Source organism: Balaenoptera borealis (assembly GCF_965194805.1).
Source record: "Balaenoptera borealis genome assembly, chromosome: 19".
Classification (NCBI taxonomy): Eukaryota; Metazoa; Chordata; class Mammalia; order Artiodactyla; family Balaenopteridae; genus Balaenoptera; species Balaenoptera borealis.
This window is the reverse complement of record NC_138878.1, coordinates 67,819,887-67,840,684: the sequence shown is the minus strand read 5'-3', so window position 1 is coordinate 67,840,684 and position 20,798 is coordinate 67,819,887. Positions and strand designations below refer to the sequence as shown.

The 20,798-nt window shown below is 44.0% G+C and overlaps 2 protein-coding genes across 7 annotated transcripts in view; both read right to left on the bottom strand.

The window, feature by feature from the left end:
- Nucleotides 1–1,353: 1,353 nt before the first annotated feature.
- On the bottom strand, nucleotides 1,354–5,083 carry AURKC (aurora kinase C). Of its 4 annotated transcripts, none has more exons than XM_082369400.1 (7): nucleotides 4,809–5,083; nucleotides 4,653–4,692; nucleotides 4,220–4,411; nucleotides 3,671–3,809; nucleotides 3,104–3,252; nucleotides 1,818–1,992; nucleotides 1,354–1,651 (listed from the first exon to the last, which is right to left on the bottom strand). In XM_082369400.1, exons 1-7 carry the CDS (start codon nucleotides 4,834–4,836, stop codon nucleotides 1,481–1,483), a joined length of 894 nt encoding a protein of 297 aa, XP_082225526.1. In that variant the 5' UTR covers nucleotides 4,837–5,083; the 3' UTR covers nucleotides 1,354–1,480. The 4 variants fall into 4 exon arrangements, with proteins under 4 accessions (XP_082225526.1, XP_082225527.1, XP_082225529.1 ...); XM_082369401.1 differs by having other exon boundaries at nucleotides 4,653–4,689; nucleotides 4,809–5,082; XM_082369403.1 differs by having other exon boundaries at nucleotides 4,576–4,692; nucleotides 4,809–5,075.
- Nucleotides 5,084–11,560: 6,477 nt separating this feature from the next.
- LOC309617237 (uncharacterized protein) overlaps nucleotides 11,561–20,798 on the bottom strand; it is a 30,032-nt gene continuing 20,794 nt past the window's right edge. For all 3 annotated transcript variants that reach the window (XM_082369128.1, XM_082369127.1, XM_082369126.1), the window contains one exon: nucleotides 11,561–19,959. In XM_082369128.1, coding sequence (XP_082225254.1) covers nucleotides 18,332–19,959 — 1,628 coding nt within the window. In that variant the 3' untranslated portion in view covers nucleotides 11,561–18,331. The remainder of the gene's footprint in view (nucleotides 19,960–20,798) is intronic.

Sequence of the window (20,798 nt, the reverse complement as noted above, 5' to 3'; positions counted from 1 at the left end):
AGGCCCGCGCACCGCGATGAAGAGTGGCCCCCACTTGCCACAACTAGAGAAAGCCCTGGCACAGAAACGAAGACCCAACACAGCCATACATACATACATAAATAAAAAGAATGTAAGCAGACAAGAATAGCATTTAAAAAAAAAAAAAAAAAAAGACTTAGGAGACCCAGAGCCCCGAATCAGACCCGCCTCTTCACAGGGAACACAACTTGGGGGAACCAAGGAGCACTGAAGGTGCAGGTGAAAAAACTATGAGCCAATGTCTTGGAGCTTTTTTTTTTTTTTTTTTTTTTTTTTTTTTGGCTGCACACAGTGAAAGCGCGGAGTTTCAACCACTGGCCCGCCAGGGAATTCCCTTGGAGCATTTAAATGATAGATCTGCAATGGTAGGGCTGTTCATCTGAGAGTAGAGTGGCTGAATAGCTTGTATTTACTTAGTGGTTCTGGTCATATAGGAATGTGGTCCTGCATCTGCTGGACATTTCACATGGAGGAGAATGTATAGAATATGGTGGTGGAAGTAACATTAACAGGGTAAACTCTATATGGAGTGTTTTTAGTCAGGAGACACAGAGGTGAAAAAGATGCCCGAAATGATCAGAAAACATGTTTGAGCTCCTCGCTGAGTAGTCTGGATGTTTACTGTGGTGCAGTCAAGCTTATTGTAAATGAAGGGAGCAGCTGCCACATAAAACTGCAACAGAAGGATGTAGGGGAATGTTGGAAGAAAACTCCCAAAATTGCTGCAAGCAGAGCGCATGATTTCAGAAGAGGTTGAAGATACATTTATTATCAGGGATGATTTATCCTGATGCAATAATATGACACACCGCGTAAGTGCTAGTGAATTCATTTGAGAATTGGATGGCATTGATGTGCAGTGAAACATTTTATCTTGAAGATGGCACCATGTTGGATGTCAGTATAAAGAGAATGGACCTCTGGATGGATTAGTGTCCTGTTTTACAAATGACATACTCCTGAAAACATGGGGAAAGTGAGTTGAGTCTAGGAGCCACTGGGATAGGTGGTAGGTTATGCACCACCAGCGTGGTTATTTGCATAAAGTAGTAACTTGTTTTCAAGAAGTGTCGTTAAGTCACAATACCTGCGGCCCAGGAAGGGCATCATTTTGGGCTGCTCGCATGGGAAACAGTTTCTACAAGAAATAAAGATTCTATGGACTTCCCTGGTAAGACTCTGTGCTGCCACTGCAGGGGGCGTGGGTTCAATCCCTCGTCGGGGAACTAAGATCCCACATGCTGTGTGGTGCGACCAAAAATAAATAAATAAATAAATAAAATAAAGATTCTACTCAATCACACACCAACTCATGCAACTATAAAGACCAGGTACAAACTGATTCAGCTTTTATTAATTAGCAAGATGCATCTTAAAAGAGAAGAAACAAAAGACAGAGTAGCTACCAGAGCCAGGGGTGCTCCATGAGCAATCACAAAGGATTAGGGGTATACAGGGCTCAGGAAACCATTTGAGCAGATGGGGGCAGCACCCTCCGAGAGTGGGCCCGGACCCATGGGTGCTCCAAGATCTGGACCAAGGGCAACCGCTCCGAGGGCTGGTATCTGAGAAGCTTGGAGATCAAGTCCTGAGCCCCCAAAGGCATTGATGGGGGAAACCTTACATCTACCTGATGAGGCCAGAGAAGAAAGGGAAGTATGGTTAATTTCCTTGGTCCATTCAAGGCACTGTTCGGGATCTTAGCAGACAATCTTTGTGTGTGCCCTGGGCTCCGCAGGCCCACCAGCCCCCACTGACTAGCGCTCGCATGAATGCCCAGAGTGTGGCCTTCCCACCTTGAGGATGCGTCTGTAGGTCTCATTATGGGAGGGGCTCTCAAAGGGCGGATTTCCCACCAGCAGCTCGTAGCAGAGCACCCCAATGCACCATAGATCCACCTTCTCATTGTATGTTCTCCCCTCAATCATTTCTGGGGGCAAGTAGTCCAGTGTCCCACACATTGTCCTTCTCCTAGAGGGCAGAGAAAGGAGCACTAAGCAGAGGATCAGTACAAGGGAAACTCCTTCCCCAGCTTTCAATGAGACAGGAGACCCTAGGAAGTCCTGGCAGCTCTCTCCCAGGCACAGGAATTTGGAAACACCAAATTTTAATACAGATCAAGCTTTGAAGAAGGCAAGTACTGGGATCCACCAACTCCATATTTTAGAACTTTTTTTTTTTTTTGGAGGTGCTGCACGTCATGCCAGATCTTAGTTCCCCAACCAGGGATCAAACCCGTGCCCCCTGCAGTGGAAGCACAGAGTCTTAACCACTGGACCACCGGGAAGTCCCTCCATATTTTAGAATTCTTCATACAATTATTTAGCTCACGATCCAGGATATTTTCACAAGGAAGATTTGGAACAAACTGATGGTACAACAAGAGGGACGAAGTAAATTAATTATGGTTTATTCATACAGTAAAATTCCTGGAATTATGGAGCAATGGTTCTTAATTTATTTACATGGAAAGTTATTGGTAAAGTTATATGTTAACAGAGATTAATCTCTGTTAAATGGTTGAACCACATTCTTTCAGTCTACAAATACACATTAAATATAGGCATTTGAAAAAAAGGTAGTATTTAAATACAAACCTAGGCTTGTATCTGGATCTTACGTGTGAAATAAATCAAACTGGGGCTTCCCTGGTGGCGCAGTGGTTGGGAGTCTGCCTGCCAATGCAGGGCATACGGGTTCGAGCCCTGGTCCGGGAAGATCCCACATGCCGCAGAGCAGCTGGGCCCATGAGCCACAATTACTGAGCCTGCGCGTCTGGAGCCTGTGCTCCGCAACAAGAGAGGCTGAGATAGTGAGAGGCCCGTGCACCGCGATGAAGAGTGGCCCCCGCTTGCCGCAACTAGAGAAAGCCCTCGCACAGAAACGAAGACCCAACACAGCCATAAATAAATAAAATTTAAAAGAATAAGGCTTTAAAAAAAAAAAAAAGAGTAAAAAAAAAAAAAGTAAATACCTTGTCACTTTAAAAAAAAAAATAAAAAATAAATAAATAAATAAATAAATAAATAAATCAAACTGGATCATTCTTAACTGGCACCCAGGGTGCCACCACCTGACCTACCTTAGAGAGGGGGTGTGCACAGACCAGCCAAAGTCTGCAATCTTCACCTCACCCCTGAACCCCAGCAGCAGGTTCTCTGGCTTAATATCCCTATGAATCACCTTCTTTTCATGGCAGTAGGTCAGAGCATCTGCCAACTCCTCCATTACCTGTGTGAGCAAAGAAAAAGCAGTCTGGAAATGGAGCTGGCCATGGGATGATTATTGCTGTGATTTCCCATCTGGAGCCCCCCAAAAATCTCTTGCTTCCTATTTCTAAGTCAGTTCCACTCATTTATTCAGTGAACTCCCGTAGAGCCTTTCATGTTTCTTTCCACTTAGCGCACTTAGATTCTGTTGCTTACAACCAAAGAATCCAAACTTACACACACAATTTATTAATATTCTGGGGGTAATTAGGGTATCCAAATGTGAAGTTGCAGGGTATAAGAGTCATTATATAAAATTTATAGATTGAAATTCAGAAATAAAGAAAAAAGCAATCTGGATATTCATGACCGCCACAAGCAGTGACCCCCATCAGCCCATAGTAAACTCATGAACCCGAGCCCTCAGCCTCCCACCTCACCGTGGCTGTACGCTGTTCGTCTAATGTGTGGCTCTTTTGCAGCTCCTTGTAGAGCTCACCCCTTGGAGCATATTCTAGAATCAGGTACATCCGGCGTGCATCATGGAAGTAGTTGTACAGGCGTAGGATATTGGGGTGTCTGCGCAACAGAAGGAGGAAGTGTCAGGACTCCTCCCTGAGGCCCAATTCATGATGCTATTACAAGTGACTGGTCACACAAGGGGCAAATTGTGCTGGGACCAGAATAGTAACAGCATGATCTGGAAGTTTGTGAGGGGAAAATGAAACAGGCATCAAGATTCTGATGTCTGACACAGGGAGCTTTACATGGTGTAACTGGAATGAACTGCAGAGAAAAAAAATCTTCGTAAAGCAATTATACTCCAATAAGGATGTTTTAAAAAAAAATCTTCGAGGTGAGAGCAAAGGGCCTATTTGGGGGTAGTATTGGGGGAAATGCTGAGTTCAGATGTCGGAGATGGAAGAGGAAACAGGAACAAGAGAAAAAAAGAACTGGTAACAGGAATCTCATACAGAGACTGTCCTTACTGTAGATGTGCCTGGATTTCAATTTCTCTGCGCAGCTGGTGTTCCAGTCCTTCCTTCTCTATCTGGGACTTGAAGAGGACTTTCAGGGCCACAATGAAATGGCTTTCCTTGAGCCGAGCCAGGTACACATTCCCAAATTTTCCCTTGCCGAGAGGACGCCCGATTTCAAAGTCATCAATTGTGAGGCGCCGCCTGATAGGAGAGAAGGAAAAGAGCCTCCGTTTCGGAGGTGGGTGGAGAGTCAGAGAAACTTCATGCTCGCCTTCCTCTTTCACTTTACCCTCCCTGGGCCCCTTTCCCTTCTCAAGGGCCCTGTCAGGGTGTTTGGTCAATAACTGTCAGTCCCACGAGGCAACCTTCACACGTGGAGCTTGCTCTTCATCCCTCGGTCCCACTCCCCTTCCTTTTTCAGATACAAAACAAAGGCGCTCACATGGTTGGGATGCTGGGCATCGTTTGACCTGCTACAGCTACTGAAAAAAGAAAAGAGACGTCAATACTTTCTTCTGTGCACACCCACCCCCAACAACTGACACCAGGCCTTTCTTCTAAACCCTCTTTCCCTGGTCCTGGTACTTATCCCTTTCACCTGCGGGCTGAACACTGCCCGACTTCATCTCAGCTTTCGGGTGGCTCACTAGACGAGATGGTGGTGAGGAGGACGCCTTCCTGAGCCCTGCGGAGCTGGGTGTCCAGGAAGGAGGTAGCCCTCAGGCTGGGGCTCTTCCAGTCCCGACCTGCTCCCACGCAGCCTCGGGGCAGTCACTGGGCGGACGCCGCCTGCGGGTTGCGCTGAGGCTCACCTGCACTCACACCCACCACTGAATTAGAGAAGATCCTGAACAACGCGGGCCAGGCCCTTTATACTAAGTGCTCTGGCCCCATTGGCTGAGTGGGTAGTTCCTGGTTGACTCCCACTGGTTGAAATGTCTGAGGCTTAGGCAGCGTGCCCAATAGAAGAGATAGGAATGAGAGCTTCCGCCCGTGGTTGGGGGGCGGGACTGAAGGCGCTGGGCCAATGAGAGGGCAGGGCGCGGAGACAGGAAGGCGGGAGCCGGGGCAGAAAGACACGAGAGGAGGGAGCGCCAGAAACCGGAAGGGGAGAGAGGGTGGAGGGGTGAGGAGATCCTGTAATGCAAAAAGCCTAAATGAGTGAGCAAACATATAAATCCGTGACTGAGTGACTGCTTTAACGAACTCAGTGACGTGACGCAGGTGTGACTGAATATAAACCAACCGCAGGAAGCTGCCGGGGTACGTTGTGCAGTTGGCAAACTCCAGAACCACGTGCAGCCCAACTGGCCCCAGCTTGAAGGGCGTGTCCTATTCAGGCCGCTCCCCAGGGTCCTCCTCAGTCACTCGCTTATGTGAGGGTCACCACTGTGGAGCTCCCCGAAATTTGTGCCTCTGTCCCCCAATATCCTGTGGCTTGTGTGCCCTCCCCCAATACACCTGCCTCCCCCAGCCCAGGACTGCCCGGGCCATTTGGAGTGGTGGCACGGACCACAGCTGCATTCCGCCCTCCTGTCTCAGGTACTTACTACAGCACAGCTGATCCTTGAACAAGGGGGCTGGGGGGGTTGGTATTTAAGGGCGCTGACCTTCAGCATATAGCTTATGGTTGGCCCTCAGTGTTACCACCAGGGTTCTTGGACTCCCTAATCAATAGAAATTGATAAGAGGCCTGAGGAGAAATTCAGGTAAGGCTTTACTGGGACTCCTGCAGCAGGAGGGAGAAAACAAGTAGCAGGTTCCCTGGCTCGCTCCCTGAAGGGAGGCAGGCTGGGCCCATAAATGCGGTGAGCCCAGGGGTGGGGCTGGAGGGGTGGCTTAGGTAATCTGCCCACCCCCTTGGTGGTGCTGTGTGCAGGGGGCATGCACAGTACCCTGTTTTTACTCCCAGTACCCTGTTTTTGCTCCTGGTACCCTGCTTCTGTTCCCAGCTCCTCAGAAGTGGCAGTTGGGTTTTTGGTCTTTTTGTATCTTGTTGCTCATAATTTGCCCCAAATGCACATGCATGCAGTTATTTTTAGTCCCTTATAGTTTGTATTTTGTTACTGGAGGAGATGTTTGTCCAGGTGCAAGCACTGCAGCAAAGGGTCCCACGTCCCAGCCTGTCTTATCAGTATTTGAGATTCCTCCATATCTGTGGGTCTGCATCCAGGGAGGGGTTCAACCAACCCCAAATGGTGCAGTGCTATAGCATTTACTATTGAAAAAAACCTGCCTTAAGTGGACCTAGGCAGTTCAACCCCTGTTGTTCAAGGGTCAAGTGTATTTGTTGGACCCAGTAATCAGTTTGCATTTTGGGTCTCAAATAGTAAAATCATCCCCCATATTTATTTGTTTGGCATACACAGAAATTTCAAAAACATTTGCAATTGAATTCTTTTAGACAGGTAATAGGGTGAATTGGTGGGGAAATTTAAAAAGGAAAAAATCTCCTCCCAACCCAGAAAAACCTCTCCAAAAAGATAGTAGAGAAATAAAATAGTTTAATATTGTATAAGCATTAAACCAGAATGTGATGCACAGCACAGTTGCTAAGAGATTGCAAAGAATAAAACTCACCCTTTCATATAGCCAAACAGACACAACCCATTACATACATTTTCAAACAAACAATAATTAGTTCTCAAGTACTGACAGCACCATTTGTTACACATAGTTCATCCTAAATTTACCTGGTAATTGGGGTGACTATCTGCTGTTACATTGGCTTTCTAGAAGGGAAAACTAACTTCTCAATTCTTTATGACAGGGGAAGTTTTGCTACTTGGAGCAAGGTGCCTGTCAAAGTTAGGCTCCTACCCTCCCACAGAAGCTGGGATGTAGGGATGCTATCTCCTTTGATGTCTTCATTTCAAAGAGATGGATTCCTAGGTCTTTGAGAAAGACATTCCTGGGTTCGGAGTGTATTGGGGTGTTTGTGGAAAAGCAAGGCTAGTGTGGCTAAGAGCTGCATCTTCAGGGGTTAGAGTGGTACGAGGTAAGTTGGAGAGATAAAGGGAGGCAAATTGTGTAGAACTTTGTCAGCCATAGTAATGAGGTTCTAATATGCACCTGAACGTGTTCTAAAATGTACCTGTGGGGGACTTCCCTGGTGGTCCAGTGGTTAGGACTCTGCGCTTTCATTGCTGAGGGCCTGGGTTCAATCCCTGGCTGGGGAACTAAGATCCCACAAGCCATGCAGTGTGGCAAAAAGAAAGAAAAAAATAAGGACTTGCCCTTGACCAGCTCCAGGAAGACCACTTCTGAGTCCTTGGAATATCTTGACTAGTGAGAGTGATTTTTATGCTTACACCTGTAGGTCCCACTGTATTATTATGACCAGATAATTCATGCTAACAATGTGACTCATGATGAAGGGTGGGCTTTGTATTGCCTGAGGCAGCACTACATCTTTGCCTTCTGTGGATCCTGAGTATCCATGGTAGGTCACTTAGGCGCTGCGAGCCTCAGTAAAGGAATCTGTGGACTCTGAAGCTTGGGTGACCTTCCCTTGTTGGCGATAACTGAACATGTTGTCCCACATCTTTGCTGAAAAGTTGAGTCCCTGTGAACTGCACAGGGAGGGATCACCTGGAAGGGGTGCTTGGTTTCTCCCGGACTTTATTACACGTGCCTTTTCCCTTTGGTGATCTCGGTCTGTGTCTTTTTGTTGTAATAAACTGTCATCATGAGTATCACAGCTCTTCTGAGTCTAGTGAATTCTCCTAGCAAACCATCCAGCCTGAAGGTGGTCTTGGGCAGCGAAGAACCATGAAAGTTTCCCTGAAAAAGAAAAGTTATGACCTAGATGGGTATTCTGGTAAAGGCTTCCCTAGGGAAGTGCTATTTGAGGTGAGATGTGAAGGATAAGCACTCACTCACTAGCCAAAGTGGGTAAGGAAGAGCCCTACAGCAGGTGGGGAAATGAAAAGAAACGGAAACAGGAAGTGAAGAGAGAAGAGCAGTCAGACACGTGCAAGAGAAAAGGCAGTAAATTAGGCACATCCCTTACCAGGTAAGGCCCCATGGACAGGCTATGTTAAGGATTCGGTTTTTATCCCAAGAGTTAAGGGAAGTCATGAAACACTTTAAGGGTGTGTGTGTTGGGCAGGTAGCAGGGAGTGAGATGCATCATCTAATCTGAGTTGCATCTCTGGTTTCACTGTGGAGAATGGATTGGAGAGGAAACATGGGTAAAACAAGACCTAATTACTAAACAGAATTAGAGGTGATAGATGATGGTATTATGGTCTAGGAAGGAAGTGGTGGATTACAGAGAAGAGGATAGACTTGAGAGGCATTAAAGAGGCAAAACTGGCAGCTTTGCATGTGGGGGATGAGGAAAACAGAGGTAACCAGGCTGAGTAAGGGAGGTTTTTTTCTTGGCCATGCTGCATGGCATGTGGAATCTTAGTTCCTCAACCAGGGATCAAACCTGTGCCCTCTGCAGTGGAAACCTGGAGTCTTAACCACTGGCCCGCCAGGGAAGTCCCCTGGGATTTCTATCCTCGGTAACCAAACAGTGCCATGTAGTGTAGAGGCAAGACTAAAAGTGGATCAGGGGCTTCCCTGGTGACGCAGTGGTTAAGAATCCGCTTGCCAATGCAGGGGACACGGGTTCGAGCCCTGGTCCGGGAAGATCCCACATGCCACCGAGCAACTAAGCCCGTGTGCCACAACTACTGAGCCTGCGCTCTAGAGCCCGCAAGCCACAACTACTGAAGCCCGCATGCCTAGAGCCTGTGTTCCACAGGAAGAGAAGCCACCGCAATGAGAAGCCCACGCACCGCAACGAAGAGTAGCCCCCGCTCGCTGCAACCAGAGCAAGCCCACGCGCAGCAACAAAGACCCAACGCAGCCAAAAATAAATTTTAAAACAATATTTGATAAAAAATTTAAAAAAAGACATGGCCTTATCTCATTCTTTAAAATAAAAGTGGATCAGAATCAGGGAGAAGTGGGAGCCACTTTAGGAATCTTTAAAAAGTGGAGAATGAGACATCTTTGAAACATCCAAGTGGGGACAAGTAAGAAGACAATCAGGGATTCAGGTCTAGAGCTCCAGTAAGTCAGGACTGGGAAAATAAATTTCAATTTGTTCAAAGTAAAGAAGATAACTGAAGCCAAGGGTGCAGATGAAGCCTTGGAAGAGACCACAGAGTGAGAAAAAGGCCTGTGAAAAGTATTTAGAAATTTCAAAACTGAACGGGTGACTACAAGTGGATGAGTTAGCAAGTTAGAAAAAAAGAAAGAGGGAGAGAGAAACCCAGGAGAGTGATGTTACAGAACCAAAGAAAAAGAGTATTTCAAGAATGGAGTGGTCAACGGGGTCAAGTTCGGTCTCAAGAAAGACAAGGGCTTAAATTTTATAAACATGGGAGTCACCACCGACCTTGGCCAGAGTGGGGTAGAGGGTGGGACTGTAGCAAGGAGGTTCACAAGGTAGGGAGGCTTGGGAAGTGGAGAAAAATAGAGGAAGAGGTAATGGTGAAGTGCAATAATCGCAAGGAAAGGAAAATAGGTCCAAGGGGACTCCTCAGTTAAAGGGAGAGGGAGGAATAAAGAAGTGAGATGTGGGACAGAGAGTGGTGCCTGACACTCAAGGCAATGTGTGAGGACAAATCAGAAAGGGTGAAGGACAAAAGAACAGGCAGATGAGAAACAGGCTTTAGGCAGCTGAGATCACAGGCACGGCAAATGTTGGGCAGACTCTATGATGGGGAAAATGTTGACGATTGCATAAGTGTGATTCCAGGTTTCAAGGAGAGAGAAAGTGAGAAGAGAGCACATCAAATGTGTACGAAGATTTATACCTAAGATCAAGAGCATGAAATGGAACTAGAATGAGCAATAATAAGCAGAGAGGTTGAAAGATGACGTGGCTACAGATGCCATAAGGGACAAGGGAGGAAAGTGATGAGGATGCCTATTAACCAGAAGGTGATCAAGAAAACAAATGACGTAGCAGGACTCGGGAGACAGCACACAGAAAGGCGTTTCTTCCTCCACGTCTCAGCAAGTTGGAGAAATCATACAGGGAGACTATCTGAATTTGTCATTAATGAATTTGTGGCCCTCAGTTAGTCACGCTTGGTCATTGTCTGAAGTGTGTGACTTTGAGAAGGGAATGTGGAACCATCTTTCTAAAAGACAAACACCAGGGGGGGAGGTAAGCGTCATCTTACTAACACCTTGGCCTGTCGAATACCTGCTTTCTACTTGCTCACCTGGGCAGCCTCTCCTTGGCGTTGTTCTTTCCTCTGTCCATGACTCTCCACACCGTTCCAATTTAAAGATTGCATCTGGCTGGGTGCACCGACACCCTGCTTTCTGGAAATGCCTGATTTGCTTTGTTACATTCCTAGTATTTATCCTCTCATTAACGCTTTCAGGCATTGTTTTAAAATGTAGGATTTAGTATCCTGATATGAGGCCAACAGATGATTACCGTTGAAGAAATACAGTTCTGTAAGATGAGGTCACGCCATGCTCCACAGGGTCACATGGGGATGCACTAGAGTGGAGTCAGAGGCAAAAGGATGGAGGCGGAAGTGTAGGCAAAGATTGTGTTGTCATTTTCACTGGGAGCATTGGGCCAGGTGAAGCCAGCAGGCTAAGTAGGTTTAGGATTAGCTAGTTGGGATAATTTCAGCACAGTTCAGAGTGCAGGGGCTGTCCTTAGTTTCCTGGGATCTAGGGAAGGGTCTTGAAGCATGAGAACTTGATAAAGGCAGTAGTTGTGGGGTCTGGGCTCTGGAATGGTTGGTTTGTATTTGAAAGGCACACCCAGTGGGGAAAATTATCTGGAGGAATCAGCTAGCTCTAGGAGGCAGTCTCTACAGGATCAGCAAAGTCCCAAATGTTAGAACTTCAGAATAAAAGCACATACTTTAACACATGGATATCCGAAACAAAGGGAAGGAGAGTGGCCAGGAATTTTCTAAAAAGTCTTCCAGCAGTTAAGAACCAGGTCAGGAAGTACGAACAAGAAGTCAGACCACAGGGCCCATGGCACTGATACTGCTCTGAGGGAGGCAAAGTTGCCCATTTACCATTTAGACCTTTAACTGTGAGGTGTGTAACCTACCTGTGAGCAGATTACAAATCTTTAACCCTAAACTCTTAAGGATGACGTCATTGAGCACTCCAGAGCCGCTCCCCCCCACCCCCGCCCCATCCCACAACTGAGACAGGAAAGGTCATCTGCAGGCCAGAGTGTGAGTACAAAGGGGAGAGGCACATACTCCCAGAGACCAGATTCCTGTAGGGGTCCAGCAAGGGCCCTCCCCGCTGGAGCCACCGGCTCCCACTCTCCCCAAGTGAAACTCACACATAGATCATGAACGCGACTAAGCCTGAAACGAAGTCTTTAATTAAATCTTGTCAGGTGCATTGAATGATGCACATATTCCTTATTTCTTTGTTGAAGACAGAGGCAAACAGCATCAATAGTAGGAACAGAGAGAGAAGAAATTGACTTACGTGATATAGGAACACACAGCATTGGTCTGGCATTTACATCTTTATAGATAAGGGTAAGCAAGCAGTGGGTGTATTTGCAAGTCAGACCACTTGAAGCCATGTATCTGTATATATATACACACAGAAATACATATATATTAGGTCTATACACATTTATATACATATATATGGCCTCAAGTGGTGTACATACATACACACACATATACATACATATATTAATATTGGGAAGAGATAAGGTCCTTTGTCACCATACTGCCTCTGTACTTTGTCATCACTAAATTAAATCCTGGCTAGTTTGTTAAGTTCTACTTTGGCTGATTTTTTTTTTTTTTTTTTTAACAATTTCACCTCAGAGTTATGACTCACTTTTTGTTGTAGGAAACTGTATTTGCTTAATGTTCGTTACAGAAGTCTGAATTAATCGGCATCTTAGTACCATTTAAGTCACTATGAAGACATAACACAGCAGGCCTGAGACTGCTAGTCTCTTGAGCTTGCAAGGTTCACCTCTGCAAGGGCTGGGGTTTGGGACCTTCGATTTCGGGAGATTTCCCATTATTCCCACAAATGACGAGTGGCTCAGTGTGCCCAAGTTTTTTTGTTTACCTGTGTGGCTTAATGCCGAAGATCGATCTATCCTTCTAGAGGTCTAGAATTTGGTATGTGCTAGAGTGTCCCCAAGAAACCCTGGGCACTGGGTCTCTAAGTAGCTTCCCCAGTAGACATTTCAATCTATTGCTGTTAACTCCTTGATGGAGCTTAAATTAGGCCCATCCTGTTGTGACTTCCCTGAGACAGGACCATTGCAGATTGTCCCTGGTTTCCTCTGGACTTCAGTCCTTGTGCCTTTTCCCTTGGCTGAGTTTGCTTTGCACCGTTTTGGTGTAATAAAGCACAGCTGCTGAGCGTAACAATATGCTGAGTACTGTGAGTCAGCAAATCACTGAAACTGAGGGTGGTCTTTGATGACCCAAAACAATCATTCATCATGACTACGATCTGGCCATAAAAGCTTGTGTAGATTTTCTTCAAGGTCAACGTATGTTCTATACGGTGCCAACTATATACACAGCTTTGTGTAAACACTGTGAGAGAGCCAAACATTATAAATTCCCTGCTGCATGTAGCCATTCACTAGAACACACATATATTGAGTGTCTACTAGGAAAAAAAGAACAGAATGGGACAGTGGCTGCATGTGGGTGATGATGAAAAAATGGCTGCAAAGTGTGTCTGGCTTGGGCAACAAGGCAGAAGACAGTAGGATTCACGGAGAATCCAGGCACCTTAAACACAACTCTGAACAATCTACAGGTCTCAGCTGTAAGATCTGTTCTCAGAAATTCTTGTGGATACCAGGCTTTTCATTTCTCCAGTTAATTTAGCATTTCTATCCCAACATCAAGATAAACCACCAGAGAACCATGACTTTGGACTATACAGTTTGGCCTGTTTTCTCAGAGTCCTTCTTTGGCATTATAAGTTAGGCAAAAATACAGAAGATGTATAAAAGAACCAAATGGAAATCAAACAACTGGAAAATTCAAAAACCAAAATGAAAACTCACTGGGTGAGCTCAATAGTAGATTATATACGAGACAGAAAGAAACCAGTGAGCTCAAAGAGACATCAATGGAAATTAATCAGTGTGAGAAACAGAGAAAAACAGACTGGTGGAAACAAAAAGATGGGAGCCTGAGGGTCCTATGGAACAAGAATGTGAGAATTATCATTCACGTTACTGGAGTCCCTGAGAGGAGAAAAAGCGTGGGGTTGAAAAAATATTTGAAAAATAACTAAAAATCTCCCAAATTTGGCAAAGGGCATACACCACATGATTCAAAAAGCTGAGAAAACACCAAACAGGATAAACCCTAAAAATTCTATGCCAGGACACATCATAAACTGCTGAATATTATAATAAAAAACACTTTGAAAGCACTTGACGGAAAGGATGCCTTTCAAATAGAGGAACAATGGGTTGAAAGGCAGCTTTCTCATCTGAAACCATGCTGGAAAAAAGGAGATGGACAGAAGAAAAAACAGACATGTTTTCTTTTGTCCTAAAAGAACTGTGGACCCCAAGTCTTATGTCCCACAAAAATATCCTTCAGGAATGAAGTGAACATGAAGACATTTCTAGATGAAGAAAGAAAAAACATTTGTTAACAGCAGACATACCCTAGAAAAAAGGCCACAGGAAATTTGCCAAACAGAATGGAAATGTTAACAGAAGACTTGGGACTTCAAGAATGGAGAAACAACAATGGAATGGTAAAAGTAGAGGTAAACAGACTATGCTTCTCATGAATTTTGTGGAAAAAAAAAAAAAAAAACAACACTTAGTTGAGGCAAAAATTACAATATCCAATATAGTTCTCAGTATACAATGAGAAAATACTTACAACAATTATATTAAGAGTAGGGAATGTAGGTGAACCTAATGGAATCAAGGTTTCTATACATCAAAGTGCTAAAATGCTGGTAACAGTCTGTGATAAGTTATGTATACATAATACGTAAAGAAAATTAAGATATATACTCAAAAACATTACAGACGTATCAAATAGAATTCTAAAAAATGTTAAAATAACCCACAGGAAACAGGGTGGGGGGAACCCAAATAATAAAAACTGGAAAACAAGAGGAATAATACAAAGGGAACACAAAAAAAAGATTAATAAAATGGTACAGTTAAGCTCTAACATATCAATAATTATTTTAAATTTAGATGATCTAAACCTACGAATTAGAAGTGGCAAAATGGATAAAAAAAAAGTATGACCCCAACTACATGCTGTCACAAGAAACTTACATCAAATATAATGATGTAGATGTTAAAAATAAAATTATGGAAAAATATAAACTACAAACATTAATAAAAGAATGCAGTAGTGACTATACTACTATCAGATAAAGTATGCTTCAAAGGCAAGAAAATGAACCCTTTTATTATGATTAAAGGGTCAATACACCAAGATGACATAGCAATCCTATATGTGTATGCACCAAACAACAGAACTTTGAAATACATGAAGCAGAAACTTATAGAATTGGTAAGGAATAGACAATTTCTCAATTATACTTCAGGACTTCATCATCCCTCTCTCTGCAACTGACAGAAATACTACACAGAAAGTCAGCAAGGATGTAAAAAATCTAAGCAATAACCGCAACCAAGGGGATTGTGCAGACATTTATAGAAAGTTCACCTAGTGACAGCAGAATACGCATTCGTTTTGAGAAGCCTTACAGAACAAGATATACCACACCCTGGGTCATAAAACAAACTTCAACAAATTTAAACAGTCAAACCAAACATGAAACAAATAAGAAATCAGTAACAAAAAGATACCAGAAAATGCTCCAAACAGTAGGAAATGAAACAATATACTTCTAAATAATACATGGGTGACAGTGCAAGTCTCTAAGGGAATCAAGGGATATTTAGAACTGAATAAATTGTAATGAAAACTTGTGGGATAAAGCTGGAACAGTCTTGAAGGAACTTTAAAATACTTAATGATCCGTTAGAAAAGAAAAAAAAAGTTTCAGATCAATAATCTCAGCACCCCTCAAAAAATAAAAAGAGCACAATACAACCAAAGCAAAGTAGAAGATACGGTATCATAAAGATCCGAAATCAGTGAAATTAAGAACAGAAAGGTAAAGGGACTTCCCTGGCAGGCCAGTGGTTAAGACTCTGTGCTCTCAATGCAGGGGGCAAAGGTTCAATCCCTGGTCGGGGAACTAAGATCCTACATGCTGCATGGTGCGACCAAAAAAAAAACCCAACAAACAAAAAAACACCCAGAAAGGCAATAGAGAAAAATCAATAAAGTGCTGGTTCTTCAAAATGATCAGTAAAACTGGTAAATGTCTAAGATTGACAATGATTAAAAAGAGAGGTGACATATTTCCAAAATCAGGAATAAAATGGGATATAAGTACAGACCCTGTTGCCATTAAAAAGATAGTAAGGGAATACTCCCAACAAGTCTCCAAATAAGAAAAGTTAGATAAAATGAAACATTTCCTTGAAGAGGACCAACTATCCAATTTATCCAATATGAAAACAGATACTCTGAATAGTTCCATACTTATCAAATAATATGTAACTAAAAAGTATCCAGAAAATCTCCAGGCTCAAATGGTTCACTGGAGGATGTTATGAAACATTAAAACAACAATTAAAAACAATTACACAGGGGATTCCCTGGAGGCGCAGTGGTTGAGAATCTGCCTGCTAATGCAGGGGACACAGATTCAAGCCCTGGTCTGGGAAGATCCCACATGCCGCAGAGCAACTGGGCCCGTGAGCCACAGCTACTGAGCCTGCGCGTCTGGAGCCTGTGCCCTGCAACGGGAGGGGCCACGATAGTGAAAGGCCCGCGCACCGCGATGAAGAGTGGCCCCTGCTTGCCGCAACTAGAGAAAGCCCTCGCACGAAACGAAGACCCAACACAGCCAAAAATAAATAAATAAATAAATAAAGTAGCTATTAAAAAAAAAAAGGTCAAGCTCTATACATTTTAAACAAAAAAAATCAATTACACACTGTCTTCCTAAAAAATAGAACTTGGGAAGCCACTACCACCTCAACACCAAAACCAGACAATGGCAGTAGTTAAAAACAAGCAAACAAAGAATGACAACTACATATCATCAATCAAGAGATTATAGGAAAACCTGCTCAAAAAAATATAATCAAATGGAATATTTCAATATATATTAAAAAATTTATACTCCACAACCAAGTGGGGTTTATTCCAAAGATGCAAGGCTGGTTCAATATTCAAAACTCAATGTAATACACTATACCAATAGGCTAAAGAAGAAAAACCAGATGATCACATTAACTGATGGAGCTAAAGCATCTGACAAAATCCAACACTCATTCATGACAACAAAAATCTCAGCAAATTAACAGAGGAAAACTTTCTAGACTTGACAGGAAAACTCTATGGAAAAAAAAAACTTACAACTAACATTGTACTTGATGAAAAACTGACCGTTTTCCCCCTAATATCAGAAACCAGTCAAGGATGTCCTCTCTTACTACTCTTACTCAACATCATACTGGGAGTCCTAGCTAAGTGCATAAGAAAAGGAAATAATACGTATACAAATAGGAAGAAAGAAAACTATTTGCAGGGGCTTCCCTGGTGGCGCAGTGGTTCAGAGTCTGCCTGCCAATGCAGGGGACGTGGGTTCGAGCCCTGGTCCGGGAAGATCCCACATGCCACGGAGCAATTGGGCCCGTGAGCCACAACTACTGAGCCTGCGTGTCTGGAGCCTGTGCTCCGCAACAAGAGAGGCCCGTGCACCGCGATGAAGAGTGGCCCCCGCTTGCCGCAACTGGAGAAAGCCCTCGCACAGAAACGAAGACCCAACACAGCCAAAAATAAATAAATAATTAAAAAAAAAAAAAAAAAAAAACTATTTGCAGTTGACAGTTCTATGCAGAAAATACCAAGGATTCTATCCAAAGAAATGTCTAGAAATAACTGAGTTCAGCCAAGGCTGCAAGGTACTAAACTACCACCCCCCAGAACAATTATCTTTCTGTATACTACTAAAGATCATATGGAAATGAAAGTTTAAAACAATGCCAATAGGGAATTCCCTGGCAGTCCAGTGGTCAGGACTCCTCGCTTTCACTGTAGGGGGCCTGGGTTTGATCCCTGGTGGGAGAACTAAGATCCCACAAGCCCTGAGGACAAAAAAAAAAAGCCATTTACAAATCACTAAAAAAAAAAAAAAAACAACAACCTAGACATAAATCCTAACAAAAATGTACAGAACCTATATTGTTCAATATTATAAAATGGTAATGAAATATCAAGAATTACTTAGATACATGAAATGCCATACCATGTACTGTGTTCATGGTGTTGCTTTTAAACAAACTGCTCTACAGGTTTAAATCAATTTCTATAAATACATGAGCAAGGTTTTTTTGCATCCTAAGATTTATATGGAAAGTCCAAGGAACTAGGAAAGCTAAGTTAATTTAAATAATGAAAGAAAGTATTCACTTTACCCAATTTTAAGATTTACCATATAGCTACAGAAATTAAGTAAACAGATTGAATCAATAAAAAGTCTGAACGTCTGGTGTTCAAAACCACCAAAAGAACCATTTGTTTTTTTAAAAAACCAAAGCCTGAAACAGTCTTAACTGGTGCAATAAAACGTGCCCGTGTGTCATATGTGTATCTTTATCTATTTAAATACCTGTCCTCAAGTGTCTAACTCTCCCAATACTGGACAGCAATGAATGTATATATAAGACACATAAAGGGTCAAGGCCCTTTGCCTGTGAAATAACATTCCCCTCACCCCAAGTAAACTAAGGGATCCATGACAAAGTGCCATAACCTTGACAGAGAAGTCTCAAAGAAACTGTGTTTGCATTTCATTTTTTCATCTAAGTTTCCACCTTCTTTTTATAAAAATTCCTGAGATAACACTGCAGTGTAAACTAAGGGAAAAACGTAGCTAAAGTTTTCCTTAGTGCACAATAAACACTGGTCTCTCCCTCACAGATGAACTCTCAGATGTAGAGTAAGGCTCTAGGCTGGGTCAATTTCTACAATGCGTCTTTACACAACTACTGATGATCCGTGACAGGTTTTCTCACAGAGAAGATACTTGTGGGGTTTCTCTTTGGTATGTACGATCAGATGTTATGGTAGGTGTTTTCTCCTGCAAAAGATTTTCCTCGGTGTTTACATTCAAAAAGTCTTTCCCCAACAGGAGTTCTCGGAGGGTGACTGAGGTTTGCCCACTGGTGAAGGTTCTTCCCACATCTGTCACACTGACAGGGTTTCTCCCAGTATGAATCCTTTGATGCTGAGTGAGGGATGAGCTACGACTGAAGGCCTTTCCACATTCACTGCACTTATAAGGCTTCTCTCCAGTGTGGATGATGGCATGTCGAATGAGGTTTGTGCTCCAGCAAAAGGACTTCCCACACTCCAAGCATTCATAGGGCTTCTCTCCACTGTGAATCCGCTGGTGCCTCGTGAGGCCTGACCTGCGGTTGAAGGCCTTCCCACACTCCGTGCACTCAAAGGGCTTCTCCCCAGTGTGGATGCTGAAGTGCCGAATGAGGTCTTTCCTAGTGCTAAAAGCTTTCCCACATTCTTTGCACTCAAAAGGTTTCTCTCCAGTGTGGGCCCGTTTATGCAAGATAAAAGTGGAGCAGTGGGTGAAGGCCCTTCCACATTCAGTGCACACAAAAGGCTTCTCCCCAGTGTGAATCCGCTGGTGCCTCTTGAGGTATGACCTGTGGTTGAAGGCCTTCCCGCACTCGAGGCATTCAAAGGGCTTCTCCCCAGTGTGGATGACGTAGTGGTGAATGAGGGCTGCGCTCTCACAGAAGGCTTTCCCACATTCACTGCACTCATAGGGCTTCTCCCCAGTGTGAGTCTGCTGGTGCCACACGAGGTATGACTTGTGTTTAAAGACCTTGCCACATTCAAAGCACTCATACGGATTCTCACCACTGTGGACGATGTGATGTCGAAGGAATCCTGGCCTATGTCGGAAGACTTGCCCACATTCTTTGCACACGAAGGGTTTTTCCCCAGTGTGTCTCCTCTTATGTAAGACAAAATTGGAGCGGTGGGTGAAGGCCTTTCCACATTCACTGCACTTGTAAGGCTTCTCCCCAGTGTGAATCCGCTGGTGTTGTGTAAGGTATGACCTGCGGTTGAAGGCCTTCCCGCACTCTGTGCACTCATAGGGCCTCTCCCCGGTGTGGATCATGTGGTGCTGGAGGAGGTGTGTGCTCTTAATAAAGGTTTTCCCACACTCTGTGCATTCATAGGGCTTCACGCCAGAGTGAATCTTTTCATGTCCAGCAAGAAGGTGTTTCTTGTTAAAAACTTTCCCACATTCGTTGCATTTAAAGATACTTTCCTCTTCTTGAATAATGGGATCATTACCAGATCCACATGAGTCATGGTCATAGACAGCACCTCCTGGAGGGACCAGCTCCTCTACAATTCTTGAACACACACCACCAGCTGTCCCCAAACTGCCATGTTCAGGACTCATTTTCTCAGGAAGCTTCTCCCTCTGGGGGTCCATCCCTGGTCCCAAGTGTCCTTCCTGCATTTCCAACGGCCCATCCTGATCCTTGGTTTGTCCCAACTGGGAGTCCGCTGGGCCTCCTTGTATTAGTTCCTGGATAGAGGCTCCCTCAAAGAGGGTTGGCTCACAAGTGGTAGGTTCAGTGGTCTTGGGTTTTCCTTTGTCAACTGAAAGAAACCCAATAAACAAGGCCCATTAGTAATACCAACAAGGATGAAACAAAATTAGCATTTCAGTGAAAAAGATAAAGATGAAAACAGTGCCTCTGTGTCTGTTTTGCTACCTCTGAATCTCAAGATCGTAACTTCTTTCTTTCTTGGTCATTAGACTGCCGACACCTTGCAAGCCAGACCCAGTAAGAGAGTCTGCAATGGACATAACACCACAATTTCACAGGCTTGGCTGGACAGAGTAATAATGCCTCTGTGGGCTTTCAGTTTCCTTTAATCAAAGACATCCCACGTTGCTGTAAGAACACTAGGAAAAGGGAATTCCATAATGGTACAGTGGTTAGGACTCCGTGCTTTCACTGCCAGGCCCAGGTTCAATCCCTGGTAGGGGAACTACAATCCCGCAAACCAAGTAGCACGGCCCAAAAAAAAAAAGAACACTAGGAAAAGGCATCTAATGCAGCCCTGGTAAAAGACAGGAAGTGTATTAACGCAAATTCAACTATCTCCAAAGAGAAGTATGGTCCTTGCCCCAGCTCTAAGGAAGTAACCTGTAAACTGGGTATCTCCAGAGAGACAGGTGTGTCTTTGTTGTTCATGGTGAGTCCCTAGGGATGTACATGATACTTTATGACAACACATGACTCACTATGGGCCCCTAGATAGTTTATGCTAAAGAGATGACATTAGGTCTGGGTAAGGTCTGGCCACAGCAGAAAGACCAAACATGTAATTAGAAAGCTGGGGCTTTGAAACACGAGTTATCAGCTGGATCTCTGGAAAGGGAAGAAGGGTGGAGACTGAGTCCCATGTACAATGACTCAATCAATCATGCT